The sequence below is a fragment of the Astatotilapia calliptera genome, chromosome 16, assembly GCF_900246225.1.
Source record: "Astatotilapia calliptera chromosome 16, fAstCal1.2, whole genome shotgun sequence".
Classification (NCBI taxonomy): Eukaryota; Metazoa; Chordata; class Actinopteri; order Cichliformes; family Cichlidae; genus Astatotilapia; species Astatotilapia calliptera.
In genome coordinates, this window is record NC_039317.1 from 33477777 (window position 1) to 33500636 (window position 22860).

At 41.1% G+C, this 22860-nt stretch overlaps 1 protein-coding gene across 7 annotated transcripts in view; it reads right to left on the reverse strand.

The window, feature by feature from the left end:
- The window catches only part of LOC113007774 (partitioning defective 3 homolog B-like), a 223168-nt gene extending 200385 nt beyond the window's left edge, over window positions 1–22783 (reverse strand). For 4 of the 7 annotated variants that reach the window (XM_026144696.1, XM_026144694.1, XM_026144701.1 and 1 more), the window contains exons 1-2: window positions 21696–22783; window positions 8228–8329 (exon numbers count right to left, since the gene is read on the reverse strand). In XM_026144696.1, coding sequence (XP_026000481.1) covers window positions 8228–8329; window positions 21696–21812 — 219 coding nt within the window. In that variant the 5' untranslated portion in view covers window positions 21813–22783. Of the gene's footprint in view, window positions 1–8227; window positions 8330–8659; window positions 8865–10676; window positions 10887–21695 lie in introns of those variants that run through there. The other 3 variants (XM_026144699.1, XM_026144700.1, XM_026144697.1) reach the window with 3 other exon arrangements.
- Window positions 22784–22860: the final 77 nt, after the last annotated feature.

Here is a 22860-nt window from a genome sequence, read left to right on the forward strand (position 1 = left end):
CGCCCTTCATACATGTGCATATGTTATGAACGCGAGCAGTCGATTTATCAGCTTGCAAAATTATACGACATGCTGTGTTATAACATCTGCAGATATTTAGAGTGCTAGTCGTCTATGTAATAAATATCCTCCTTTCTGTTTTGATAGGGTAAAAGGGTACACGCTCATGAGGGGGTTTGAATGGGGATCCATTACAAAAGACACAATAATAAGCATGATAGGATGTGTGTTTCAGGGTGTGGGGAGTGGTTTCTCTGATCTTAAATCTTATTTGTCAGGGAAGCTAAATGTAGAGTCTGTGTGCATTCACCACGTGTACGTGACATTAATGTCCCAGAACAAACATCAATATCATATGAGGCAACAGTATTTCTCCCCCATCCATCCATTACCAGCTAACCTTTTAAACACACCCTAGGCCATGTAAGACTGTTTCTGCATACCTCCGAGATGGAAAAAATACATTAGGAATTACACTTCCAGCAACATAGAAAATGCTGATGGGAATCCATATTTTCTGCTTACTTTTCATTTCCTTTGGCACAAAGCTGTGAGTGTGCTTGAAAAACAACGTGCAGGGGAGGCATTAGGGTAATGGAGAAAAAAGGCTGGAGTGAGAGGGTGTTGGATGGGGGACTAAAGGTGCATTTACCAACAATGCACAACAGCCCACATCATTTATTTTATCTGGTATAGTATAATTTTCCTAAGAGGTGGATCCTGGGGGAGCGCCGTGTAAACGAGACTGTTCCCTATCAAGCTGTAGAATAATGAAAAAATACAACAGTAAAATATTTTCTATGTTAATGCAAAGATAACGTGTCATCTGTATCCAAACACAGCAGCAGCATTAACTTGTAGGCTGAGTTTCCTTTTCTAAATTAGACAGACTCTATATTCCTCCTACAATGTTTCGTATACGGTGTTTGTTTTGTCATAAAACTGTGATGGTTCACTACACCTAATTAAGCCAGGTGAATATCGTCAGGCGTTTTATTTCCAGATACCTGGATTGGGAGGAAAATAATGCTAAATGAATTACACTCAGTTGCAGCATGCTAGCAGACTGAGCCTTAAAAGCTGGACAGATGTGCCAACTTTAAATTTTAGTGTTTTTTTTAACTCAGCTTCTATTTTACATAAAAATCCTGTGAGACTAACAGGATCCAAAGTCCTCACAGAGAGAAACTTTTTTTCTTGAATGTGAGGTTCGAGTGACAGTCCCACAAGCCAAACAAGCTCAACTCCTTCAGTTCCCAGCTCCCTTCACCTCTTCTGTCCACTTCCTGGTTCAGAGATTTCTGTGGCCGCATGGTGGTTGGTGTCTAACGTGGCAGTAAAGTGTAGAACGCTTTCAAAGCTGAGCTGGATGTGGAAATTAAAGATCTCACAAACTGGGGCCTCCAAACATACACACGCCACAAGTTTGGGTACGCCAGGTCTGTCCAGCATCCAGGACGCTGGAGCCCACAGTAAAGGCACCTTCAAACACCCCACCCTGAGACTCCAAACAGGCAGGATCCATTTAACCATTTAACCGTCACTCAGCACGTGAGCACAAGCGACAGCCAGGACTTGTTCCCTAACCTACAGCTGCAGAGAAGGAACCTTTTCATCTGCTGGGAACACCCCAACATCTCACTGGGCCAAGCGCAGAGTGGTGCAGAGTCCAGGCTCTCTCTGCGAGACTGGTTTCAGGTCAAAGGCTGTGCGCTGAGGCGAGCCCGACCACATCTAGAGAGTTCCTCTTGACCACAAACACTCGCTCAGGCTCCTTTCTCACCACAGAGGTGACGCTCCATAATCCTACAGCCAGATTCATCAACCCCTGACGCCATCACTGCGGCGGAGGCGTTTGCGATCACGATACGGTGGCAATTTACGGAGGGAAACAGTATCTGAGTATATTTCAGCCACTTTTTTTAAAACTGTACTCCTGACCTCTTTCTTCAGCGGACCTCAAATATCTTTTATTTTCTTTGTGGTTTTAAACCTAAAGCCAGGCAGTCTGAGTCTGCCTACAGTAAAACACTCATCTGGGATTAGGAGCCATTTATTCATCTCAGCTCAGTAATACTATGACAGCCTCGCTTCAGAATCCAATGAATATCTCACACTTTCATTTCATATGCAATCTCTGGTGCTCAGGAGTGTGTATCGCCGAGTATGATTCTGTACAGTTTATTTGTTTGTGTGTCTGTGTGTATGTGCCTTTTGGGGGCATTAGTGTTTTGCAATGTTTTCATCCCAGCTCTGAAATATATATATTTTCTAGAAATCGCGCAAATTAATACTTTACGTTTCGATGCGTTTCGCTGTCGTATTTGATGCCCTAAAATATGTCTTTGGCAGTTTGACTGCATTCGAAGTCTGTTACCTACAAGCGTCGCTATCCTATTTGAGCGAATATGAGAGAAGAGAGCATCGAGGGAAAAGCTGAATAAAAATACAGCAGTCGTCAGATGTATTGTGCATCTTTAGGGACCGCCGTCACCAAGACATTCATTTACTTTCAGTCATTAAAAGTCCAGCTCTGACACAGAAACCTGCTCGACTCGCTCCAACTTGCTATTCAAATGATTAAACACTTATCTAATCATTTCCCTTCCACTCACATTTTGATATCAAACATTAACTCAATGCTTCTCTCTAACTGCAGAATGAAAGACAACACTGAAACTGCTGTAACCCTGAGCTCTCTCAGGAAACAGAATTCAAAGATCTTAATGTTACAAGTCAACGCAAAAAGGCTAAACACGTGAAAGAAAAAAAATCTAAACAAAACAAAAAATGCCAAATAATTCAGTCTCGGGCGCTAAAGTCCAGACAAAATCAAAGACACACCATCACAACTGTTTCTAACGTAGAGGAACTAATCTTCGCAGAAACTCTACACTGTGACACCGGCACATTAAGCATCACAAACAAGCAGCCAAAAGCAGGACCAGTGCATGATGCTCTGCAAATCTCACCAAAACCATGGCAACAGGCTCTCAGAACAATAATCTTCTCGGTCAGTTGCTGCTTTCCGGACTCTTTTATTGCTCCTGTCATTGAGTCATGCGGCCGTGCGCTGCGGCTCTGTGTGTCATGTAACTGCACAGTTTTCACACAAGAGCTCATCACAACGTTTCACTCAGCGTGGAGGAACAATCCAGGCTTTATGAAATTCTAAAATGTCATGTGTGAATATCAATTCTTAGCAACAGACACAGTCACAAGTAGGGCTGGGCCATATTATACCGTTCACGGTAATACCGGTATAATGTTAGTAGAGCTGGGCGATAGAACGATAACGATATGTATCGCGATATAACTTTTACTCGATAGAGAAATTAAGCTATCGCGATAGACCTCGCCGCTCTTGTCCTCTTAAAAAAAAAAAAAAAAAAAAAGTCAGCCGATCCAAATTCAGTAGCGCAGAGCCGAACCAATCACAGCCGCAGCGTCACGTCGTGTGACTTGTTACGTACAGCACAAGTGACAAGCCGCACGTGTGTTTGTTTGGGAAGCAGCCAGCGGGTAATGGAGCCAGCGCGTAATGGAGGAAATGAGTGTGCCGACTAGAAAAATCAACCGAGCGTGACCGAAGAGAAAACCGATGATGGTTCCAATGCCGGAGAGATTGTCGAACGGAAGAGCCATAGAAGTTCCGTAGTTTGAAGGTATTTCGGCTATTTCAAGTCTGACAAAAAACAGAGTAGCGTGCACTGTAAATTGTGCCGAAAGCAAGTCTGCTGCATGCGTCACACTGTGCGCCACGTTATTGTTTCGGTGAAATGAATTTCTACAATACTGTTAATTCTACTCTCTGCAGTGTTTAAATGCTTACATATACACACAGTTACTGTCCGTCCACACATACGACTCGGTTCTGCTTCTATGCCCCAGCTTTGTTTACTTTTTCCCACCGAGGCTTCTAGACTTCTGATTGGCCAACATTTCTGCACGGTTAGGAATCTAGCGCCACCTGCTGCTTTGGCATGTTCATAGCAGCGTTTTCCTTCATTTCTGCCTTTATGTGTGGACGGGATTATTTTTTAAAACGAAAACGGAAAATCTCCGTTTTAAAAAATACCGTGTACGTGTGGACGTAGCCTCAGTCTCTGACTGGAAGCGCTAATTCGTCATTCGGCTTTTGTCAGACTAAAGTAACTGTTACAACTGTTTGAAAAGCTCAGCTATACAACAAGGAGAGATTGAGAATTTCCTTTTAGTTCTCAGTTTATTTGATATTGACAAAAGTTAGTCAGTTTTGTCTGTTCTTCTGTAAAACAAACTAAGATTTATTTTTAGAATTAATACTTTATTTCTAAGTGGAATTGACAATTTAGTCTGTTTCGTTTGTTCTATTTTGAAACTTAAACGCTTTAGCGGCTGCCTTTTGTGTAGTTTGCAATATTTGCCTTTATTTATCTGAAAAAGTCTCATGTTCCTTAACTACATCTACCCTGTTGAACTTATTATGGGAAATAAATATTTAAAAACAAGCTGCTGATTATTTCACATTTTACTTGTGAGCAACGGCTCATTTAAATCTTACAAATATAGTTATTTGGCTTATATCGTGATAGATATCGTTATCGCCTGAAATGAAAAAAACATATCGTGATATGAAAAAATCTCATATCGCCCAGCTCTAAATGTTAGGCAACGATAGGAAAATGAAATATCGCGATAGAATGGGAGTAAAATGCGCATGCGCAGTGCCTTTGTTTTCATACGCACATGGCCGATTGTTGAGTGAAACAGATGAACCAGAATTGGTTTGTAAAAGTGGTGCAACTTCAGTGATGTGGAACTGGTTTGGTGTTTGTCCGTCAGATACACAACAAAGCACATTTTTTTGCAGAACATGCAAGCGGCCGTTGTTATTGTCATATTTGTCGGACTAAGATGCCCTTAAATCTGGGAGTAATCTGGGTCCTAAACTCCGTATGCTTCAGGTCAAACAACACTGCAGCATCACTTAGAGTTAAAAACTGTCTCAATTCTTTCATCTTTAATAAAATGATCAGCATTGTTGCTTTACCAGGTGTAACTATGAAGTTTAACTTCCAGGCATCCATGAAAACAAAAGTTATTACATTTAACGGAGTTAGAAGTTAGCAGGAAGCTAGCGGAAGTTAGCTCGCTAGTTTCGCTAGTTACCTAAGCATGATATAGCATGTTCTGACTGAGAGATTTCTGAAAAAAATCAAACGTACAGCTCTGCTATCACTTCCAACATAAATGAAGACAGGAAACTAAACAGCAGTGACGTTTGTAGGGTTACTGAAGTTGGGCTAGCTGGTATATAATGATGTGCTACGTGATCGCTAGCGACACAGCTATGTTAGCATAACATAAACAGTGAAGCTGGAGGATGAACACTAACACTTTTCCACTTATAAAAGTTAACGTGAAGGTTCCTCATGGTTAGAGACAAATGCAATCGCATGGCAGGATGCTGTAAACGGACCAAACTTCAGTCAGGAGAACAACTGAGATAATCCATCCACAATACGAGGTTAGTCATTAATATACTGCAACAACATGGGAATAGAGCAGCTGCCAGAGGATTCAACATTAATGAATCAATGGTACAGAAGTGGAGGAAGCAAGAAGAATGAGTTTAATAAAGTTTGATTTATCTGACTGCTTTGTTTCACTTAATATGCCTTATAATCCCGTGCACCTTATGGTGCGAAAAATGCGTACTGCACACTGCAGTTTAATGTTGCAAAGCACCTCTTTTTAACTTCAGTGGATATTATACATGGTTATGCTCAGGATATGTCAGCCCATTTCTACTGGAAATGCCTTTTGGTTAAACTTTCAGCAAGGAATTTGCATTTGCACTGTTACATTTTTATAAAGCTTTAATGTACATAAAAACCAGCTTCTTGTTTAAGTGAAAATAAATGGAAGGTTGTCTTTTTGCGCTAGTAATGTTGTGGAGTTGTATTTTGTCTCGCATCAATTATATCGTCGGTTATATCGTTATCGCAAATTTTCAAATATATATCGTGATAAATATTTTTGGCCATATCGCCCTGCTCTAGTCACAAGTAACATTTCTTCAGGTCAGTCTTGGGCCACTTCATGCACGTAACCATGCACCAAAGCTGTCGGCATGCACACTGACCAATCAAGCCAAAAACCTTTAGCTAGATTCTCAAAAACAAAACTATCCTTTTAAATGTAAAATAAGTGATTATTTTGACATGAACAGAGGCACAAAGGCCCGAGTCTTAACAAACAGCAGTTCTTCCCACAGATTCTTACAGCCTCGAGAGAAATTGCTAACTACAGCAACTTTGTTCTTAATTAGTTCAGTGAATTTCCAACAAATCCTGCAGTATTTATACATGCTTAAAGGCATACAGTATGATCCAAGGACAGGGAAACACACTGTATCTGTACAATTTCTAGCCAGCAGGTTCTTCAACTTTTTTAGCAGTGACCTAAATGAAAAATTCAGTTATCCATAGGACACAAGCTCATTAAAACATGTTGACACTGTTTTAATGTGCGGAGCCACCAAGAGAAGGGCTCCGGATTCATTTAAGGCTCCGAGCAATCATCAAACAGCCCTTACTCTAGGGGATGGGACTGATCACATTGTATAATGCCAGATCTTTTAAAAAAGTATGAAAAACTTCAGTTTCCAAAGGGGTTAAATGACAAATGACATTCTTCAGGGGAAAAATAAGAATAAACAGGAATATATGGATTACGTTTGCCTCAAGTCTCCAAACGTGAATTACTAATGATGCTGCCTGACGCTGAAGGCGAGTTAAAACCTTTACCTCTGAGTTTTGCTTAAGAGGCATTATTGTATCAAGGGAGTGGCTTATATGCCACTGCAGCTCAATACTCTGCACACACATACAATGGCACACAATATACCAGACAAAGATCTCTACTTCAGCCTTTGTAACACTTTTGAGCAGACACACAGTATCATGTGCTCACTTCTCTGCGTAATCAGCATGAAACTGTTGTATCAACTGCAGTCAGCATTCTTTTACTTGCTTTTGCATTTGGCACACGCTCGCTCTCCGTGTGAGCTAGCATCAAACCAAAGAGCGAAGAGAAATACACGGGACTGTCATGCACTGTTGCACTGCGCAAACCAAAGTGTGTCCTATAGCTTTAGGGATACAGACGGTCGACCCAAAGGCAGGTTGGACAATGACACCTCTGTACATTTCCAAAAAACAAATTGCGGTGCAGACTTTCAGGTATAAAAGTATTAACTGTTTTGAAACTGCTCGTTTCAGAGGGTTAAAAGTGATTCGACAGCTTACTGATGCAGTTTTATGGTGAGGCCAGATTACCACAACTAAGGTGGATGATGATTTCAGAAGGCTTCCTTTATGAAAGAAAAAGCCTTTACCGACCTCTAACCAAGTCAAGAATACTCTCAATGAGGTGGCAGTCTGTATTCAAGAGGCACCTTCATGAATGGAAATAGAGACAGTTTAACACAAAGTGCAAACCACTGGTTACACACAACAAGAAGAAAGCCAGACTTTGGCAGAAAACATTTAAAACCAGCCTGTGCAATCCTGCAAAATCGTTTGTTATGGCCTGCCAGTGCAACTGTGCCACTAGTGTTATTAATGTTTGACTGCTGATAGACACAGCTGATCGCACAGCGCTTCACAGTGCAAATGGATGAGAGCCCAAAGCAAACGACACCCAAGAGTTTCTGAAGGCAGTGAAATGACACAAGACCACCTGATCTGGACCTGACCGAGCAGACTTTTTAGTTCCTGAAGGGAAAACTGAATTCACAGCAGCAACTGAAGGCGTGGAGAGAAGCTCAAGAGAAGAAGTATAGCATTACATTGGATTTTATTTTTAAATGCACAGTGGTGGTGTACAGAAGCAGATATACAAAAATTGTGGCAAATATTTATGAGCCAAAGTAAATACTGTGATTTTGTAACTGTGCACAGAACAATAGCTGCCTGGTGCATGTCTGGGGTGGTCAGTTGCACATGCCAGTGTAATCTGCTGTGCTGGTCCGTCAGGAAACAGGCTATTCCAGTTAAAACGAACTAACACATATTGTTTTCAGAGTTATTAATTAAGAAGCAGGGTTTCTGGTTTTTGGTTAAAATCAAATAAAAAACTCAAACCAGTCAGCTGTTCCATAAAAACATACACCAATCTGTATAATCCCATAATCATACTTAAACAGAAACAATAGAATATATTCTGCAGAGGATGTACTTACCTTGTCTTTGTCTTCCACCAGATCACTGAGTATGTCGTCGGGGTCTAGAATCCCCCCGTCACAGTATTCAACATGGTGCGTCCGAATGAAGAAATCTCCTTCCTACAACAAAGGACACAAAAATCAGTGACTTGTGAACAGACTTATCACCACATGATCAATTTACCTACAATTGTTTTTTAACACCTGCACACATTTCTAACAGAACACTTGTTTTGTTTTGCCCCATCAGGAATGACATCAGTTATCACAGACAGAGTCTCAGTCGTGGTATTGTCGGACTGTTAACCACAACAGGCTGGAAAACTATCCAACATTTTCTGTCAGAATCCTAAAATAGTCACACTTCAGTCTGAAGGATACGGACTGCTGTTAAATTACACATCACAGAGCACAGAAATGATGTGGAGTTCATCAGTGTTGCATTCTTACGTTTCTTTAGGGATGTTTTTCTTTAGTTGTTTCAGGACGGCTGCCAAAATCTGATATTAAACCGCAGCTGAATTACTGAGATGTTACAGGTTGTGCCCTCTGTACTGCAGAAGTTAGGATGAATCTTCTCTCTTGTCAATCCAGAAGAGAGATCTTCCTCGTCCATCTTCAGAGGAAGGTCATATTGACGCCCACGCAGTCAAAACTAAAGATGGAGAAGCAGCGTTCAGTTTCCAAGGTCCAAAACCAAGTCTCGGAAAACTGAAGTCTTCTCTGTTCCCAATGCATTTGTATTAAATTTACTTTTTATTAAACCAACTTTATCTTTCTTGCACTATTACTGCACTGAAAATGTTCATCTTTTTTACATTTGTAAAAAATGTGTTTTTTGTTCTCTCTAAATCATAATTATGCATTTATTCCAAATTCATTTCTAAATTGCAATTTTTTTGATATTTTTATCATAATGCTTTTTATTTCTCACATATTTATCACTTCTGAAACTTCAAGATTCCAAATAATTGAGAGTTCTCACAGTAAATGTTTTAAATATTGGAAATGATCCCGGTTCGTCCACTGTGCATGAACGTGTGCATTTGGTGTTATATAAATAAAAGTGAACTGAATTCAAACACCAGTGGTGAATTTGTGTGTGTATGAATAGCACAGTAGGCAATAATACATAACACCTAGGGCTGCCACAAACCATTATTTTGATAGTCGACTAATCAGATCATCATCCATCGGACATAAAACGTACAGCTTATTGCACCAGCAGCATCTGCTCTTATATAACTATCATTAGCTTACAGCTTTAAGTGTTTAAGGTCTGTGCTAACTAAAAATAAAGACAAGATGATAGTTTATTAAATTTTACTGAAATCTGCAGATTGTTTCGGTGAAGTTTAATAAACTCCTTGCTATCTAAAATATAACAGGACACCGGAGTAAATTCTCCAGCATCTCACACTTCTGATAATCAGCTGTCTGCTTGACGTTTATTCAGCTGTGTAAAAACTATAACTTTAATCTCAGCCAAACCGATTTACCCAGGAAAAAATAAATAAATAAAAATAAATAAAAAATAAATAAATAAATAAATACTTAAAAAAGCCAAACAATAACATTTTTAAGTTATCTTAGTGACTTATATATCATGTTTAACCTGAGTAGCGAAAGACGGCGGTGGGTTTGAAAACGATTTGCCGGGAGTCCGGTGTTCTCACGGCTCTAGTGACCTTGCTCCCGGCTAGCTATCGAGCTAGTGGGTAACAGACGTCTCCGAAAACGTCGGAGCGCTTTTGAAAATATGTGGTGTCTTGATAAACTGAGCAGATATTTGAGGTTTACACAGCTACATTCTCGCCTGAAAATATGTTAAACGTTTATTTTGTGACCCAGAAAGAATAATAAGAGTAATATTAAAACTAACTAGCTGCCGCCATTGTTGTAAATTGAGCTGGGCTGCGCTATGAATTCTGGGACACAGCTTCTTCTTCTTCTTCGGGGTTTAACGGCAGCTGGCATCATGAACATGCAGTGCTGCCATCTTCTGTTTCAGTCCGTTATTACACTCTGAAATCCTACTCCTTATTCCTGCGGCTTTTGTGATCTTACAAAGCTTCAAACGACGCGTCGACTATTAAATCAGTCGTCGACGATTTTGATAGTCGACGTAATCGTGACTAGTCGACTAATCGTGGCAGCCCTAATAACAACACAGATACATGAATGTAGCTTGTATTGGAAACACACGTTGGTCAAAAAGACTAGAAAGGCACTGTTGACCATCTGCTTCCTATAATAAAAATCCTCAGTTTTCCAAATTCAAACACAGAACAATGGAGAGAGGCTCTTTAATTTCACACAGCGGTCAATAAGTTTCACATTAACATAGTAATAAATTAAAATTATTCTAATTATTTGATGGACACCCACAAGAATCTACTGCACACCAACTCCTCATTTATAAAGCCCTCGCTCTCCGACTCCCCTTCTCCCTCAACTTTGCCCTCACCTTTGTTTCTTTGCTGCACACATCTCTCACGTCTTCCCCGAGGTGCCTTGTACAGATTACAGCTCTAGCTGGGCCCATTCTCTCTCCCTCCTCGCTCCCTTTCTCCGCCGTGTTGGGCCTGTGATTAATGACTTTGAAACTGTACTGGACAGCTGACTGCATAGAGCTGGTTGTTGAACAACATATTGAGACAACACACAAGCGTGCACACACATACTCAAGACAAATCACACGCAGCCTAAGGAAAGGTGCGACTCCAAACACTACAGGGTGGTGCTCCAGTAAATCACTCTTTCAGGGTCAGATGCTCGTAATGTTTTTCAAAAACTCGCATTAGAAAGATTTCAAGATCAGATTGTGTCCACGGGTATCACTGCAAGGGCAACATTTCCTTCTGTCAGTGTATCAGTCCAACTGATCTGACTGTGTAATCATTAAAAACGATGTGTGTGCAAACGCGTACAATTACAAAACTCGCCATTTCAGTGGCTATTCAACAATCTTTGTTGCACAAGCCTCTGACACTGAGACCATTTATGCTCTTCTATTGTCTGTAACTCTTCCTCTCTTCCTTCCAGCTGGAATTTATAGTATGACTCCGCTGTAACAATGACTTGGCTGAGACCCAGTCCAGATGCATGAGATAGATTTTCAAATACTCAGTTTTATTTTCTTCTTTCCCCTTGAGCACTACCAATCAAGGCTTTGGAAAATGTTAACTCAAGGACACACACCGAGTGCGCGTGTTTGTGTAACTGCCTGCGCTTTAAATTTTGTTTATTAGTTCTAATGTCCAGCCCTCAATCGGTCACCGTCACACAAACAGCGGGACACCACACGAGCAATCGTACCTCGGGAAACAGGCGTGATGAGTTCAGCTTGTATTCTACTTCCTCACATCAGAAAACTAAGCCGGGCCTGCTCTCAGTGTGTGGGCTGATCCACACCACCCAACTACAATTCACACAGAAGCCTTTAATTGTAACTAATCTATTAAAGCTCAACGAGTCATTCATCAAATTACAACAAACTAGCACAGGTGGATTTTGAAGCGCTTACAGCTGAAAACCCAAATCCATCGTCTTAAAGTTATCATCGATTAAGCCCTAAACAAACTCCAGCCTCCAAATGTTCCAACGCTCACTCACCGCTCTGGTAGCTAAACTTTGTTCTCAACCACCTGACCTGCCAAGTTAGCTCATATTAAATATAGCCCCACCAACGCCTACTAACTATTTTTACTACCAAGGCAGAAAAGGTTAGTCTGACAGCTTATTTTGCTCGTGTGTCTACTTGGATTCAGCAAATTGACATTTCGAAGGTTGATAACTTGATTTTCACAGAACACGGTCTTTAAATCTTTGAGCAAGGAAAGATCCTGTGCACAAATAGATTTACGGTGTAGTTTGTCTGTTTGCCAGCAGGATTACACAAACAGTACCAAGACAAATATCGTTAAACTTTGTGAAAAGGTGCAGGAAAGGCAGATCTTCTGCCACATTAACACTGAATATTAACGAATAATCATGTGACTAGAGTCAGATGATATTTAACCTGACAAGTAAAGACTTATTTGCAAATTAGAATTTATTATTTCAGAACATGTAAAGTACTGAGAAAGTACCACATCAGGTCGAAGATGAAATACACCCAACCATAAATCTGACATTAATCAGCTGATTCTAATTATATACACAAACTCATTCCAGTGGTTTCTGAAGAGACTGAAATGACTTGCGCAGTAAGTAATAGTAGTAGTAATAGGTAAAATTGTTTCCTGGTCACATGATGACACGCACCATGCCGTCTTTCTCCAAGTTACATTGTTACATATTCAGTGGATCAGAACCTTTTTAAATCCAACTGATTGTTCACGAAACTAATCGGCAGACTAATCACTACAAAAAGTGGGAAACACGTACACCCTGTAACCTGGAAACACAACGAGACACGCACAGTGAAAACAGCCTCGTTCCTTCGGCGACCTGCTGCTGCTATGAGGACATCAACGCCTGTTTGGGTTTCTCTGTTACAGTAGGCAATCCGTACGGCTGTACCGACGAGAGACGAAGATTCTGAGAGATAAGCCATGAGCACACTCGTCTAATCTGATAAAGTGTCAGCACCAAATCCTGTCCCTCCAACTCTAGTGGTTTCTAAACCCGGAGAGACTCGCAGATATAAGTTTAAAGATAAGAGTTGTAAACACGCCGATCAAATCCAAAAATCAGGGGGATTAGCACTTAATGCAGTGTTTTGCCTGAGTCTATTTCAGATAATCTTGGGTAATTTGGGATATTTGATTCTCGTGACGTGATGTGGAAATGATTAATAGGTTGGAGTAAATTCCCTCCTGAGTGAAAACACTCTGTACCATCGCTCCCACTCTTATCTCTGAACAGTACGCCTTTTTAGTCTGCTGCTTAACAAACAAGTTTGGTATGCACGCTGCTCTCAAACTGAAGGTCGTGCAAATGAGTGGACCTCGATAAACCACAGAGGTGTGATTGAAGAGTCACGCAGTGCGACATCCACACCACAGCTTCAGCTGAATACTCGCCCACGTTTAGATCCTTATCCAGAACAGAGAGGTCTGAAATCATCAGACGTCAAGCAGGAAATGTATGTGTGTATTATATCATTTTATTATCGATAATTCTGTAAAGGCAGTGACTAATATCCTGAAATTAATTCTGAAAAAGCAAAACAATCTAAACTGAATCACCCCCCGACCTGCCTTGTGACCCTGCAACATCCCACACTTAAGATGGGCACAAGCTCACTTTTCAATCATCCAATTAAGCAAAGATACATTTATTGTCACGTTGTAACAAAAAATTCATGGTTTGCTTACACCGACTCGAACAGTTTGTTCAAACAAACCTTTCCGAGTCCGTTCTAAACAGTCAGGCTCAATAAACACATTCCTGTGGTTTGTCTACAGAGGAGGAGGCGCGTGTCTCCTCCCGGCCTCTCCCTCGCCCTCAGAAATAATTGCCTGTGCCGTGGCATGGGGCCAGAATGTTTTGACGATTTTATCAGCTTGTTTGGCCACGCCTCATCAGCATTCCTGTCCCGACTAATGAAACTACACTGTACACCCACACTGACGAGAACCCTTCCATACACATCCACCTGGAAATCCATATGCACAAGTGTATACACAGGTATAGTGTAAAAACACCACCTGCCCACAAACCTGACTGATTTCATTTTTAAAGCATAACATATGTATCATCTGGCTTCATCTATACCTTAGATTTCTTATCTTAGTCCAAATATGTGCAGTCACGTGGTTTTATTTATTGATGTTTTATACATTTGGACAAGCAAGTAACGGTTCATGTATTATTTTAGTTTCAGCGTGTCAGCCTGAAACTGGTTTTAAAAGCACAGGAGCGTTTGTTGCTCCTACACGTTTATTTGCAACCTATAAGTCATTTTTATTTCTGACACACACCCGGTGCAGGTCCAGTTTTTGAAAATGATGTTTGCTTTTACATCCAACCGCTATGACACCAACAGCTGCAAAGTTTCCTGCAGATCCAGATCTCCTTTTTTGGAGACTCATGTCTGCTTTGAGTGCTCAGAGACGTCCGTATGCTGTTTGCAGCTAACAGTGAATTTGCTAGACCATCATGTACAAAGTGTCCCTTCAGTTAAAGTTGTTCAAGTAATTTGAAAATCCTTTTGAATGCTTTCCCAGACCCATATCCTTAGAACTTTTACTTTGTAGAACTAGTTTACCACATTACTGTATTACTGTATACAGTCAGCCAATAAAGTTGTTCTGTATATTAGAAGACTTTGTTCCCCTTCCTTGTCCTCCGTGCCCCCCTGGTAGTGAGCCAGGTTGTGCTAGAAACCTTTACATTGCTGACTCACAGCCATCTGCAGTCTTAACTTGGAAGACCTTAGAAAACCATTCAGATCTTGGCAGGACAGTACAGGCTTTAAAAGCAAAGAGAGAACACCAGGACCTCAGTGTTATAGGCTTAACCTTTTAACCTTTTTTTTTCTTTTTCCCCATTACTACACATGCTCGCTTTGGTTAGATTATTTATAATTCAACTGTTTACTTCATTTTACATGACGTGAAGATTCCAGCAACACTTAATAAAGCTGTTCCCTATTACTTTAAGTGAAGCTGGTGAAGTTGTGCCAGAAGAATTTGTTGCTATCAATCTACGATGAGCAGGGTATATAAAAGACAAAAAAACCCAGTGACAATCATGTTTTATTATCCACACACCGCACAGGGGTCCACAGATAAAAGGAACAGTTATTAATATTTTTGTTTGTTTTATTCTTTGTAAATTATACCAAGGTTCAAATAATACTGATTAAATTTCATTGTTCGCCGTTTGCTCACTTTGTTCAGAAAATAAAAAGAAAACTTCTCTCGATATGAAAAGCCGGTCAGTGTTGTCCATTATATTTGTTTGGCCTCCAAAATGCGAGTGTCCCAACACCGTCTCTATTTTAGTAGGACAAGGACAGCCTGCTCTCGCCCATTATTGCCCTGGTATAATTAGCAGAAAGAGAAGCACGGCATCAGTGTTTGGACTAATGGTGAAAGGATTTAGAGGACTCAAAATGTTTCATTATGTTTCCCAATGTCACAGACATTATTTAAACCAATTCGCATAATTCGGCCATTGCAATGGAGATATTATAGAGGGTTTAGAGAGACAAAATAAAGCCGCCGTCTCCAGTAAAGTTTACCCTAAAGGTCATATCAGCGTTTTCTAGATAAAGTCCCATTCATACATTCAGGCTGTTCAGTTAAAGAAAACTGGTCTCTCCTGAGCAGGATGTGCGTATTGGCATCAAACGTGGAACCTATGTTTCTAATAAACGAAACAATAAACGTACTTTTCCCATGGCGGGGATCTGCTTTTTATTTTGAAACTCTGACATGATTACAGAATGCCGAGTGTCATTTTTCTGGATTATACAGGCAACACCACCTGCATTTCACTTGTACTGGGACTCATAAACACACAGTCGCACACGTGTCTGTTTGGCCAAAGGCAATTAGGCTGATAACTTTCTGGCAACTCCCCACAAAAAACAACCTCCGCCTTCATCCCTCCCTCTTCTATCTTCAAATGCTTTTGTTCTGATTTCTTCAGATGGTTTATTAATCTCCTCACAGCCAACGCTCTACAAAAACCCTGCATATCACTATTTTTTTCACTTGATACAGTCATGCTCGGTGCTTCCCTTCCATAATTTGTGCTAGCCCTCTATGATCATCCATCAACAGTGATAGCTCTATATTATGCTGCAGCTGTCAGCAGGCTTGTTTGCTCTGATAAATAACTAAAGATCACAGCGCTCTCAGATCACTGATATATCGAGTGAAGTGGATAACAGTTAATCTAATGATATCTGCTCAATAAAAACTTACAGACTAATTGACTAATCTGTGCTTTTCTCTTAAAAGCTAAATGAGATACACTTTATCTACATGAGCGTCCTAAAGGCGTGCTACAGCTAACCAGTACTGCCAGGATCAGACACATCACACTGCGCTAAGCCTATGAAAAGTGCTTTAACTATAATAAATGGTTACTATTTGAATGGTAAAAATACTTACTAGGCATACACTGGCACTTTTAAAAAAAGACATAATCAAACCTCACTTGATTTTACAGAAGAGACTCCATCATGAGAATGGGTACGGTTCCCCCTCCTGATTCCTTTCTTTCTTTCTTTTTGCGTATTTGTCACACTTAAATGTTTCAGCTCAAACTATTTTTAATATTACACAAAGATAATCAGAGTAAATACAAAACACCTTTTTTTAAATGCTGATTTCACTTCCTAAGGGAATAAAGTTATCCAAACCTCCCTGCCCTGTGCGGGAAATAATTTCTCCCAAATCAACTGTGATTAACCACAGTTCAATTTCAGCAGCCGTGCCCGATTACTGCCACAAATGACTTAAATAGATCTCAAAAATCAACACATCGTGACACAATCTAAATAAACGCCTGATAAACTAAGTCAGCGTCATCGCTGTGATCAGTCCGAGGCTTCACAGGAGTGGCTGGCCTGCCAACATTATTCAAAGAGCGCATCAACGACTCACCCAGAATCAGAATCAGAATCAGAAACTTTATTGTCATTGTCATGAGAACAACGAAATTAAGAATGGTCCCCGATCATTGCATCATCCCTAGCAATATCAAAATATAAATAAAACAATAAAATTCAATAAATAAAATAGATAGAATACTTAAAATACTAATAAGATATAACAGTAAAACATTCACATACATTCCCACACACATGCTTCAGACCGTGCATAGATTAACACAAGAGTGGCGTGATGGACATTTTTTTGTAGTATTCAGATGTGTTATTGCAGTTGGATAACAGCTGTGTTTGAGTCTATTAGTCCTTGCTCTGATTGCCCTGTACCGTCTGCCTGAGGGCAACAGTTCGAACAGGGAGTGGCCAGGATGTGAGGTGTCTTTTATGATGTTTTGGGCCTTTTTAAAACAGTGGGCGTTGTGTAGGACTTCCAGTGTGGGGAGAGGGCAGCCAGTGATCTTTTGGGCGGTGTTAATGATCCCTTGGAGTGCTTTCCTCTGAGCCCCTGTGCAGCTAGTGTACCAGATGCATATGCTGTAAGTTAGAACACTCTCAATGTGACCCAGTAGGTCACAGAAGAACCAGAACAAGAACTGCAGGCCTCGCTTGCCTCAGTCAAGGTCAGAGTTCATGACTCAACAATAAGAAAGAGACTGGGCAAAACTGGAGAGTTCAAAGAGAAAACCAATGCTGACCAAAAAGAGCACCAAGGCTCGTCTCACATCTGCCAAAAAAAACATCTGGATGATCCACAAGACTTCTGGGAAAATATTCTGCGGACTGACGAGAACAAAAGATGAACTTTCTGGAAGGTTTGAGTCCCATTACATACTGCATTTCATAAAAAGAACATCAGAGCAACAGTCAAAACATGGTGGTGGTGGTGGTGTGATGGTCAGGGGCTGTTCTGTAGTGGTTTCAATCAGACTCAGATATTTTGGCGTGACCTCAAACTGGTCATTCATGCTGGAAAACCCTCCAAAGTAGCAGAATTACAACAATTCTGTAAAGAACAGTGGACCAGAACTCCTCCAAAACAATGTGAAAGACTCATAAACACATAACTGTGTGTCCTCCTGCCAAGAGCGACACAACCAGTTATTAGGTTTAGGGGGGAAATTAGTTTTTCACACGGGGCAGGTGTGTTATTGTTTAAATACTGCATTTTGTATTTACTCAGATTGTTGTTGTCTATTATTAAAATTTATTTGAAGCTCAGAAACATTTAGGTGCAAAAAAACTCAGAAATCAGGAAGTGGGCAACAAGCAGCAAACAGATCAGGCCAGAAAGAAAGGGGGGAAACTATTCACTAAACACATGATAAACAATGTATCTACACTATAGGGATAAAAGAACCAGTTCACACTTCTTAATATAAGATGTCTGTTGTTTTCAGTCCCGTTGCCACAGGTGTGTAATATCAGTCAAAAGCAGGCTCATTTAAAGAGCTCAGCAGTTCCAAGTCTGTTACTGTAACAAGTCAGTCTGTGAGTTTTCACCCCTTCCAAATATTCAACCATCAGCTGTGTTCAAACGTCATCTGGCATTATCATCAGCACCAAGTCTGTGCACCAGGAGCTTCATGAGATGGTTCACGATGACCGAGCAGCTCCTGTAATTATAACGTACGGGTTCCACACAGTGTTTTTTATCTAATGCCCTTCATTCTGTGCTTTTCTTTACTCATTTCGTGAAACTATGCATTTACAGGAAAGGTGAGAAGTGAGTCTACAATCTTAGTTTCACTGGAGACAAAGGGGAGGGATGTCCCTCCTACACTTATCTGTGTACAAGCGCCTATATTGTTTTTTCACGTATAACTCCAAGATGAGTGATATTACACACTCTCTACTGAATATAAAATTTGTAAAATGGTTATGTTTTACAAATTACGGTTATGTTTTAAGAGGCAACCACAAGACCAATCGCAGCAACCCAGGCTTGATTCTGACCCAATGCCGTTTGCAGCGTCTCTTCCACCACTCTCCTTCTCTTCACTAAAAAAAACTAATAAAAGCCCCCAAAATAATAATAAAAACAGAATTTATGGCTTAGCATCAGTGTGGTGAACGAGTTCTAAATCCACATCCTAAAACGTGTTAACCAAGCTAAATTATGTACTTAGTGATGCGAGACCTGCCTTATCTCTAAAAAGAGCTTTAAAGGAATTAGAAAAAGTTAGAAAAAGACCTTTAATGTGTTAGTAAATAACAGCAGTTTCATATAAAAAGCAGCCATATCGAAGCCTTTTGTTTCTTCCATCCTCTCTGTGGGTTAAACTAACACGAGTTTTAATTCAGAGATAAATGTGAAACTAAAATGATCACAAACAGGAATTAAATCCTCTCAGAAGCTCACCTTAAGACTACATTTCATGAAGCCCAACTCTTTTTGAGATCGCTCAAATGCAGCGCTAATGTCTGTGCTGTGCATTAGCTCCTCTTAAGCACCACTGTGGGAACACCTAACAAAGCAGCTGATAAATAGTACTGCCAGTATCAGTTAGCTACAGTGCATGCAGAAACACAAGATAATAAAACGCTTTTAATCCAAGCAGCATACTCTCTAAGTAGAGTGAAGCAGATAGGGAGGAAGGGGAAAGAGACAGACAGAAAGCTAGCAGTCTCTGTGACATAAAAATATGATTTGCCTGGCACTGGGAGGGAGGATTAGGGACTGGACCACTGTACAACACACACATATATCCTAGATTTTTAATCCCGAAACACGCTAACAGCCAAAATTATACGGCTACAAGAGATTAGTGTTGCAGAAAAATGACTGAGTGACAACAAGAAAGTCAGAAAAACACAGAGAGAGAAAATACTTAGGAAGAAGAAAAGGAGACTACAAATTCACCATCCCCCAAGAAGCAGAACTGGAGTCTGATGTCAAAAGTTCTGAAAGGGGGGGGTTGAAAAATGAAGACAAGCAACAGGACAATTACTGTGAAAATGATTAAGAGGAAAAAGGGCTAAAACCATTTGAGAGCACAAAGTGCAGAGCGAAGGTGGAAAGAGGAGGAGAGACTGAGACTTGCTGACAAAGGTGTGGGAGACAGCGGGAAAAGGGAAAGAAAACAGAGGAAGAAGAGAAGAGCAGGCCAAAACACACAGAGCGAGCATGTTCTTAGCAAAGAATTTCATTGACACCAAACAAAGACTTTAAACACTAACAGACCAAAGCAGCAGAGCAGGGAGGCGCTCACATCGCAGCACACCTCAGATGTTCCTGCTCTAGCTTCATAGCACCGCGCTAGATCTATGCTGCAGCCTGCAGTCCACCTTCCCTGATATGTAACTGCAGCGAAGCAGACCTCAACTGCTGTGACAGGTCTGAGAAACACAGCATCCGTCCACAAGGATGATGCCTTTATAAAGCAAATAGCAGTTTTATTATTAAAACAAAGCTTCCTTTTAATAAGTCAGAGCTACTAAAAGGAGACTTGAGAGTCAGTTCTTCAGTGAACTGTTGTCTAAGATTTATTGACTCTAATTCCAGCATGATCGGCTCAATCAGACTCGTGATAGCAGAGCTAATGGAGACACAACAACACTCGCTGCAGCAGGGATTCAAGACAGTACCACACATCACGCTTAAGAGCAAACAAACTACAGTCAAAACAGTGTAAACTGACCTTTACTGTGAAAATGAAAATAGGCCCTTTCTTTGATTTATTCAAGGCATGTAGCCGCACCAATCTTTTCTTCAGACACATTTACTTCTAGAGGTAGTCATCATCATAGCTTCCATTTTCTGAGCTGAAGATGGTGACAGTTTCTCTATCCATACCCTTCTAGTTCTAGCTGGAATGGGGGTATCTTATAAAGAAGAGCTGCATGTGAGGGAGGACGTGTTCAATGAGGAAGAACAGTTTAAACAAAAGGGAGACGACGGCGCGAGCTACGTGCACAGCAATATACAAGGTGAACAGGAGATTTATTTGAGTAAAAGATAAGAATGATAAATATGATGAAGGGGGCAAAACACACAGGAGGGTTGTGTGGTGAGGGGTAATATACGGACAGGTGGAAGCGGATTAAAAAGGAAAAAAGGTCCAGGACGCAAGAAAAACAGGACGGCATCTCTAGCACTCTCTCATATAAACCCACACACACCTTCGGCATCTCTCCCTCAATCGCAGCTGAGACGATCCATCCATATGACTGCTGTGCCTTTTGAATAATGGACCCAATATGAAGCAAGTCACTGAGAAGATTTGGCTGTGTGATGGGGGTCATGGGGTTCCTGCCCCGAGAGCAGCGCCGGGAATCAACAGCAGTCATAAAGGAATCACAAGACGGAGTCATTTGCATTTTACACTCACAACTAAATTGGAAATGACTCGCGCCTGCTCCTGTCTGGACCATCACAATTCATATCAGATATGCTTTTAATTTTTTATACAGCAATTATGGAAAACCGGACCTCCATGGCTTTGTCTAATTTCCCAAGACTTTTAGATGTGAAAATCATATGGTCCTTTCATGATATAAAAATGACTGAGCTCTCGATTATTCTTTCATGACTTCAGGGGGAAAACCTCAAATGTTATGAAAGTGCTGTTTCATAAAAACTTATCTGTCTCGGAGTTCATGAAAATCTTAACACATTATTACAGAACTACTTCTTACAATAAATAATGGAGCTAACTGACAGCTCAAGGGTGAGATGGACTCGGAGAGAGATAAGGCTGCATTTGTTCATGCTTTTTGTTCATTTTTCCCAAGCAGAGCGCTCGCTCTATGGGGTATCACTGACAAAAACATATTTTTCTGCAGCTGCGATTTTTGCCACAGTTACAGTATAAAGATGTGCTGCGTTTAATCTGTTGAATAAAAGAGTCACTTCTCGTGCCAAGACTGCTATCAGGCGTAATTGCAAAGACAGGTGCTTTGCAAACTTCTCTACAGTACCTGCTCCAGGAGTTTTCTGTATCTCTGCGTGGCTTGCTGGATGAGGTCCCTCACGGTCCATCCCTCCTTGCATGGCACCACCACACCTGTCTGCCCAAATGTTACTGTCACCTTCATGATGGCTGCTCTCCACCTTATCCCAGATCCGAGCCCTCTGGATGCAGATGATGAGCAATGTTCGTAACAATGCAGGAAGGCCTCCCGGAAAGACTTGACAAGAAGGCAAGGATGTCATCAAATACCAAAAAAGTAAAAACACAGTACTGGCTGTAGGTGGCTTGAACACAGCTGCATCCAAATAAAAGTTAGATTTCTAAAACCCAAACTGCTTTCCAGAACTCTCCACGGGCATTAGAGTCATTTTGTGATCTCAGTACATCCAGCCGCCTTCACATGCAAAGGTAACCATGGCTGTCGCTCCTCTTCTCGTCTCCTCAAGCATAGCTAAGGATACCACTCAGCAGGTCTGAACACAGCTTCCTGAAGCGTTAAACTACTGCACTGTTTGCGTGATGGAGCTGAGCGGTGTGTCCTGTCATGCCTCACGGCGGCTTAACTGTAGTTAACTTGTAATAAAGTTAGCTGTGTATCAGCTAGCTGCACTAGCCCCGGCTATGATAACAAACCCGGGGTGGACGCTTTCAGTCTGTCACAGCTCTCCGATCTCCACACGCTTCCTCCACTATCACAGATGCCGTGTTTCTACGTGTTTTACCAGTCAGACAAAGGTTTATCCAAACTTTCACATAACAGCTAGCCGAAGCTGGCTCCTTCGCTAGCTAACGTTAGCAACCTTAGCTGAACTTTGGAGGGAGGGATGCAGTCGGTCGGGCATCATTCCACAAGTTTTCCCTCTCCCAACTTTCCTTTTTTCCAAGCCGTCACTTGCATCCACTACATCCCGGACAGGCACGATAAGAAGAAGGGAACGCAGTTTTGATATTCGGCGGTAAACTGGGCGTGTACTGGAGCAGGTAACGGAGCAGTAAAACTATGTTTTGGAAAAGTTTTGAGATTCCTTCACTGCCGACCGCTCCTGACCAGTTCCTGACCAGCTCCTCCACCGCTTCACGCTGTTCACTTTCTTAAAGGGGAAGTGCTCCAATTAATGCTGCAGCTGGGAGTAACGCAGTAATGCAGATTCTCGGTTCTAGCCTGCAGTGTT